The sequence below is a fragment of the Quercus lobata genome, chromosome 11 (genome assembly GCF_001633185.2).
Source record: "Quercus lobata isolate SW786 chromosome 11, ValleyOak3.0 Primary Assembly, whole genome shotgun sequence".
Classification (NCBI taxonomy): Eukaryota; Viridiplantae; Streptophyta; class Magnoliopsida; order Fagales; family Fagaceae; genus Quercus; species Quercus lobata.
In genome coordinates this window covers 13,626,787-13,634,909 of record NC_044914.1, presented here as the reverse complement: position 1 = coordinate 13,634,909, position 8,123 = coordinate 13,626,787, and the positions used below count along the sequence as shown (strand labels likewise).

The following is an 8,123-nucleotide window of genomic DNA, read 5'->3' as shown; positions in this document are numbered from 1 at the left end:
TAAAATATGAGGGCTTTTTTTCCAATATATGATATTTGAGAAGGGGTTTGGGCTGTATTAAGATATGGATTTGGATTTGATGCTTATTTCAAATCCATAACATCACAAGTATTTTTGATAGATCAAAATCCCCAAATATCAAATAATTTGTTGAATCCTTATCAAACAATTTATACTACCAATTGTTCTACAAATCCCTTGATTGCATAACATTATGACTCAAAAGGGAACATCTACCTACCGAAAGAGACTACCAAAATTTCCAAACTGTGGTCGGATGAAACCAAATGAAAAAGACACAGAAATGCTAACAATCATCAATGCCTGAAGTGCCTCACATTGGTGAAGAGGAGCGATACACCATACTTGTTACAGCAGTCTATGGCATCTGCATCTCTGATGCTCCCGCCAGGCTCAGCAATAACGCTAACTCCATTCTCACATGCTATTTCCACTGCGTCTTTCCAGGCTGTTCACAAAACAAGCAGCATCCACATTAAAAGATAGATATAAAAGATATATACAACCTTTTAAAGCATCACTTTTTTCAAAGTACTACTGAGCTTTTGCACAATAATCAGAATAAGCTGAGCTGAAAAGAGATTCATCCAAACACACAAGAATCCACTGGTGCAGGAATACACTAGCAATTTAGCGTAAATCAGGTAGAAATTACCAAATGGAAAAAAGGCGTCACTAGCCAAAGCTGCCCCTTTGACCTCATCCCCAGCTTTCTTCAATGCTATTCTCAAACTCTCTACACGGTTTGGCTGCCCACTTCCCATGCCCAACATACAGTTATTCTGCTCAAATGACAAGAAGAATAAGAAACGAGTCCCAGCCAGATCCATTGGTGCATAAACTAAGAAAAAGCATAAAAATTCCAACCTTTGCTATTACAATGGCGTTACTTTTGACATGCTTGACGCATAACCATGCAAACTCTGCATCACGAAGCTCACTTTCTTGTGGAGCCTTCTCAGAGACCAAGTTAAATTGGATATCCTGGGGGGTCAAGTCATCTGAATCCTGAGCTAACCACCCACCACCAACTTGTCTGAGTGAAAGCTTTCCCTTTTCATTTTTTTGTGCTTCGAGGATCCTTAGAGACTTGGATTTTTTCTGTAGAATTTCAAGCCCTTTCTCTGTATACTTGGGTGCAACCACAATCTCATAAAACATCCGAGTCTCACCATCTGTGGGGCTCCTAAACTCTCGGATTTCCTTAGCAAGAGCCTACAAGTACAGAAAAACAAAAAGTAAAGAGGGTTTAGCTCCTCTTTATTTCCAGCTTCCAAAATTGGCTGGATTAGCAATCTAATTGTTACATCTTAATGAATGGAGAAGTGATTCAATCTTATGAGAAGAGAATATGATTTGGCCCCAGGGTCACAGATCACATGATAAAGGAGCACAGTAAGCTTGGGTTGGGGACCTCAGATATGACTAATATTCAATTTTCAAATCTTGCTAATAATATATCATATAAGATGAAAGAAAAGCGATAGAATGTTGGCCCTACTTCTTGGTTATATATCATCAATGCCACCTCATGCTTTAATGCATATAATAGGAAAGCTCACAAGATATGCAAGGAAAAGAATCCATGCTAGACCCAAAACTTACAATGACAAACTTACCTCATCAATTTCAACATTGAAGGCTACAATGCCGCCAAATGCACTCACTGGATCTGCTTTTACAGCAAGCCTGTATGCTTCAAGGATATCATCACGTGAAGCTACCCCACAGGGATTTGTATGCTTTACAACTACACAGGTAGGGTTTTTAAACTCTGACACACAATTCCAAGCTGCATCAGCATCTAAATAGTTATTGTAAGACATTGACTGCACCAAAAAAGAAAAAGGCTGTAAGCACATGCTTGGTTCAACAGATATGTATATCATAAAAAAGTGATTTCTGCAGACTGATGGATTCAGATAATCCTCTACATAAAAACTTGGAAAAAAAAATAATAAAGAAATTAAAATCTGAATTATACCAATTACAAGGAAATGTTAAAAGAACCCTAACCACAGTGCTACTATAATAATTGTACATGTACTAGCACAGACATTCATACACGGTCTTCTTGTGATATACATTTACTTTATCACTGCCAATCTCATCAATAGGAAACAAAATCCAAGTCATAAAAATAATGAAGATAAATATACAATGCTCAACTCTTGAGAATAAGATCAGGTACACAAAAGGTATGTAAGTATGAAACTATTCACAGCAGGAATCTTTTATTGAAAGTGCCTACATCACTACTGAACCCACTTACACTTTAATGCCATTGCTAAAGATAACAGTAATGACACTAGACAAATGAGAATATTGTTGTCACCTATTCAAACCCAATTTTAATCTACATCTTCACTATAAAAGTAGAGGATCTATTTTATTATTATCATATTAGAGAGGTAGAGATTAAGACAAACACAAAATAAATTTACACATTAAATAGCATATAATTTTTTTATAATAGTGAATAGATGAACACAATAGTATGTATTTCTCACCTTCCCATGGTGTTGAATAGCGGTTGCAATACCACCAGCATTAACCTCTGCAAGCCTCTTGTCAACATAAAATGCAGCTTTTTGATGAGGATTTTCACCATACCGAAGAGAACTTACACGCTCTAGTGGCACAGTTAAGCTGGGAGGGAATTTATCTTGAAAAAAATAAAGAACCTTGTCATCTATATACCCAAGTCGGAGGCAGTTTGGAAAAACAACATAATAAATTTACGGCATTCTGCTTTCTTAGATATTTTAAAAATATATACTTTGTGATGCTTTTTTAAAATCAGTCAAGATAATTTTCAAAATAATACTTTTCTATCATTCTAGCATCAAACTGTTGCTTCAGGAGAATATTTCAATATAACAGATGACTTTGTATGAGATTAATATATTCCCACATGCTTTTGACATTCCTAATTAGTGATGGTGTGCATAACACAGTGCGAGAAGTGTTGAATATAACTTTTCAGAAAGCAGCCACCTAATGTCAAGAAAGAAGCTGCTGTCTCAAATTTGAATGACCGTTTGGAGTTTCCTCCATTACAGACTGATATGCTGGAGAATAGTAAGAACCAGTGCGGCGTTCAATAAGTGGTGTCACCACAACAGAGACAAGCAGAAGCTAAGCGCTTAAAAACGTGATGATGTGGAAATGAAGGACGTGATCTAAATGAGCCCTTGAAAATGCATACCAAGGTTTACAGGCGTTAGGAAAATGCCATCATAGAGTAATTCCTTGACTATATCATTTTTCCTAGTTAAGAACTGGGTAACAAATATTTGGGGAAATGATGGTTTGGATGTCTTTGCTTTTTAATGATAAGTTAGCACTCCATGGGTTTTAAATCCATGCCCTTACTCTTCATCCCATTTTTATGGAGGAAGTGTCATTTGAGCTATAGCTCATTGGCAAACTGATGTTGTGGATGTCATCATGCTTAATAAGGGATTCTATATTGTTAAAGCTAGAGATGAATGGCCACTAGAAAGAACACTTAGTGAGGGACCTTAATTATATAGTGGGAAGCTGTTTGTCATTGAGAAATGGTAACTCAGTTTGCTTCTTAGGAAGATTACCTTCACAGAAATTCCTTTATGGGCTAAGCTTTGTAATGTTCCATTGGTGTTATTTTCTGAGGTATTATGTTTTAGTGTGCCTTAGGGAGTAGGGTGGTGCACATTATCGTGTGTGTGTTTTTTTTTTTTTGGGGGGGGGGGGGGGGGGGGGGGGGCTTGTGGGGATAAAATTTACTTGCTTACCATCATCGGCAGAAGATGTAGAAATTCCTGAAGTCTGCTTCCAAAGCCACTCAGCAACTGCTGAATCATAAGAAGCAACATGTTGAAATGCCTTCCAAGCAAGCCTTCTACGGAAGAGTTGATCATCCCCGCCTCCTTTAAGAAATTCTAGGAGCAGAGGATAATCTTGTGGATCCACAACCACCAACACATCCTTGTTATTCTGTTTAATAATAGTCGGTTGATATTAGAGCAATTAACAAGAATATTAATATTTGGCCTTAATCAAAATGATGATGAATACTAATCTATCTATTATATTTATGTTGCATTTTGCATTGTGCTTCCAAGAGAAGAATATAGGCTTTGCCCAGAAGGGGACCACCCAAAAAAACCCATGGCTTATGCATCAACAGGGAGCTGAAAAAAAATACATGTATGGAAAACTCCTTTTGATATTAGACATTATCATCCCACAACATCTCCATAACCTAATTACAACTCAAATGGCAGAATTTGAGAAGTTTCAAGGGATGTGAACAGACTATCCTTGAAATTAAAGCCTTCTTCCTTTGTACTTTGTTGGATTGGAAAGCTACTTTTCTTTCTTTGCCTTGTTTTTTTCTCTTAAATTTGTTTGAGCATTGTGTATTTTGAATTGATTGTACTTCTCCCTTAGTAGACCACAGGTGTACTGGGGTTGTTTCTCTTTCTAATAAAATTTTCCATTACTTATCAAAAATAAAAAATAAAAAATTACATCTCAAATGACAATATTGAATATTGAATATTGCTTATTCAATTCAAATGAATTTATTTTATGAACATAATTATAATGTTTTTAAGCATTTACAAGCAAAGCAAAGGAAACATCTAAAAACATCAGGGTTTGTACGGTCACACTTCATGTTTCTTAAAAATTAAAACCCTGTCTGATTTGTGACCATTGCCAAAAGCAATATTGGTGGCTAAAGATTCAGCAAATAACCTTCACCTAGTTAGTGATTTTGGCAATAATATGGTGATAAGTTGGACAATTTTAAAACATAAGAAGAGTTGATGAAATATTTAATTCCAGGAAAAAACTATGCATAAATCATGGTGTACATGTGCCAAGTCCACAGAGAAACCAATTATAGATATATGAACCCCAGATTTATTTTTCCTATAAAATGTCAGTGAATGATTCAAATACAACTAACCTTTGCAGCAGCCCTGATCATTGCAGGACCACCAATATCAATATTCTCAATTCCATCCTCGAACTCAATTCCTCCAGTTGAAGTAACTTTATTATAGAAGGGATACAAGTTCACCACAACAACATCAAATGTAGCTGTAAAGGAACTGTCTTAGTCAGGCAACTATATAGCAAATTCACACAAAGCAACATTATGACCCAAAAAAAAAAAAAAAAAAAAAAAAAAGAAGAAAAGAAGACAATGAGATAGCTGGAATGGTGAAGGTATAGTAAAGGGTTTCCCATCTGAACTAACCAATTCCATGTTTATTGAGGTCATCCATGTGATGCTTTTGGTCTCTCCTAGCAAGAATACCCCCATGTATGCTAGGGTGTAGAGTTTTTACACGGCCATCAAGCTGTAAAAGAAAATCTGAAGAATCAATTTTATGAAAAATCTTCAAAATGAAATTTCTCCTCCTCTATCAAACCATTCATATATAAATATACTTTTTTCAAAAGGGGAACATCCAAACAAGACAACATAAACAAAATCTGAAGAATCAATTTGAACAGTCAATGGTGAACTGATGGCAAGACAGCAACCAACAGCAGGAGACTAATTCCCATTGATCACAGCCATCCGTGATGACTTGCAGTTGAACCAGTTTATCAGAAATAAAAGCATGATTATAGATCAATTTCAAGGTAAAATAAAGTTGATTCAATCTCACCCTGAAACAGCCTTAATAATATGTGCCAGCAGAACTGACCATATACACAGTAATAGTTAAAAATGAAACGCCCCTTACAGTCGAAGCAGAGGGGCATTCATAATTGCTCAAGAACAAAAAAATCTAACATTAGAAGATATCAAAATAACTATTGAATTCCAGAGATATGATCCAATTCTGCATGACACATAGCAACTCCAGACAACAAAACACATCAGAATCCTCACATACATTCCATGTCCATGACAATGAGATCTTCCATAAATAAGCATATTCTTAAGAACAAAGTAACAATGACTTAGTGCATTACATAAAGGAAATTAAACAATTAAAAAGAAACACAAGCTAAAACAGATACTCACCATTTCTGGAAAACTAGTAAGCTGTTCCACTTTAGTAACAGATACCCCAGCACTTTCCAAAGTCGATGCTGTTCCTCCAGTTGAAACAATCGTGTAGCTATAGTTCACAAGACATCACAAGAGTAATCAACCACTTTGAACACTAATATTTCTGGCCTCTTTTTATAGGGCTTTGAACACTAATTCAAACAAGGATTCATGAAATTGACAGACATATATAAAGATGATCAACATATATCCCACCAAGAGCTTCCAGAACTCAAATCTTTAATAAAGAGGATAAATTACTCCAAATAAGAAATCTAAAACAAGTGTGTATGATGTAAAAAAGAACAAAACAGAGAAATAGGTATTTGATTTTTTAAAATCTTACATTCCAGGCAACAGATTTATCACCAAAATCAAAGACAAATCATAAAAAGAGCTTCTAAAACATCAATATCTAGCGACTAGGAACAATAGACTAGAAAGCACTTGTGCTCAAACCAGCAAAGTATAAGTACAAAAACCTTACCCCAGTTCTTGGAGCCCTTTTCCAAGAAAAGCCAGATCTTTCTTGTCTGACAATGATATTAGTGCTTGTTTGTTTCCTGAAACAATCCAATAACAATAAACAAAAGATACTATTTACTCATCCAAAGGAAAAAAAAAATTATGATTGTTGTTAGTATTTTTATTTGGCCAAGCTAGCATTTCGTCCCTAACCCCACTTGGATTAAAAAAATGCCACCAAAACCATACAAAACATGCCTCCTTCAAATTCTCTAGTCTTTTATAGTATAAGTAAGGACAAAACCTCAAAACTAAATTGAAACATTCGAAATATTGAAAGACGTAACTAAACTCAGACACATAATTCCAAATACCAAAATCATAGCTTGTCCTTTGTTATAAACATAATTATTCATTAAACAATATGCAAAATGACAACTCAAAAAGAAATTCCACTAAAATGCAAACTTCATTAAAACCATCACACACCCATTTTTCATCCTAAGGAATAGAACACAAATTCAGACTCCCCAGTTGATAAAGACTCCTTTTTTTTTTAATATCATTATTTCATTTTCACCACTAAAAAAATAAATAAATAAACAAAATACTAACACACCATTATTTCATTAGACACATTAGGGACTTAAAATGATTACTTTAAGTTCCAAATTTTTTCTTTTCCTATGTATGCTCTGTTGCTAATTCTATTGCTTATAAGTTGGCTTTGTTTCTGAGGTACCATGTCGGTATCTTCCTTCAGCTTTTCGGCCTACATTAGCAGCTGATGTAACTCCTTGACGTAATGTCTGTGATGATTATTCAATAAAGATTCTAAGATATTTCTAAATATATTAAAAAAAAGGGACTAAAATTGACCACTTAAATTTATCAGGGACTAAACAACCAAAATACAAACTCCATAGTAAAAACAAGACATACCCATTTTTCATTTCAAGCAATAGAACACAAATTCAGACTTCCCAGTTGATAAAAGCTCTTTTATTAATATCATTATTTCATTTTCACCAATAAAACAAAAAATAATAATAATATCTAAAATTCACAATTTTACAAAACAAAAAGACATTTCTTTATATACAGAATTGAAGAAAAGATTGAGAGAATAACCAGAAGCAGAGGGGTGAGAAGCACTGTTGGGCACCGAGATAGTATCAGTGCTAGTGTTAGTGTCAGCCATGGCTTTGATTGGACCACCACAGTTCAAGCGCAAGGAACAAAACTGAACCCGACCGGACCCAATTAAAGCCTGAAACACAACAACAACAACAACAACAAAAAATGGCATTGAAGTGTTAAGAATATTACCAAAAAGTTATGAACTACAGTACAGAATATGGAGTGGAAATTGATAGGTATTTTGGGAAGTTGAAAAGAAAGTCAGTACCGAAATAAAAGTATTAGAAGAAGAGGTAGCGTTGATGCTGTGGAGGCGAGTGTGAGCGGTGGTGGTGGGGGCGGCGGTGGAGGTAGGAGCTGCTGCACCAACTCCGAACATAGCGAGAGAGTATCTTTTGTGTGTTTTTTTTTTTTTAGTACTCTTTTTGTTTTAAAAGTA

The 8,123-nt window shown here is 35.1% G+C and overlaps 1 protein-coding gene across 1 annotated transcript; it reads right to left on the bottom strand.

Moving 5' to 3' along the window:
* LOC115968576 (bifunctional purine biosynthesis protein PurH) lies at window positions 1–8,123 on the bottom strand. The gene is made up of 12 exons (XM_031087999.1): window positions 7,953–8,123; window positions 7,676–7,814; window positions 6,567–6,642; window positions 6,053–6,149; window positions 5,273–5,375; window positions 4,979–5,112; window positions 3,798–3,999; window positions 2,532–2,686; window positions 1,641–1,850; window positions 889–1,236; window positions 677–803; window positions 1–469 (listed from the first exon to the last, which is right to left on the bottom strand). The coding sequence occupies exons 1-12, from the start codon at window positions 8,061–8,063 to the stop codon at window positions 318–320; spliced, it is 1,854 nt and encodes a 617-aa protein (XP_030943859.1). The 5' UTR covers window positions 8,064–8,123; the 3' UTR covers window positions 1–317.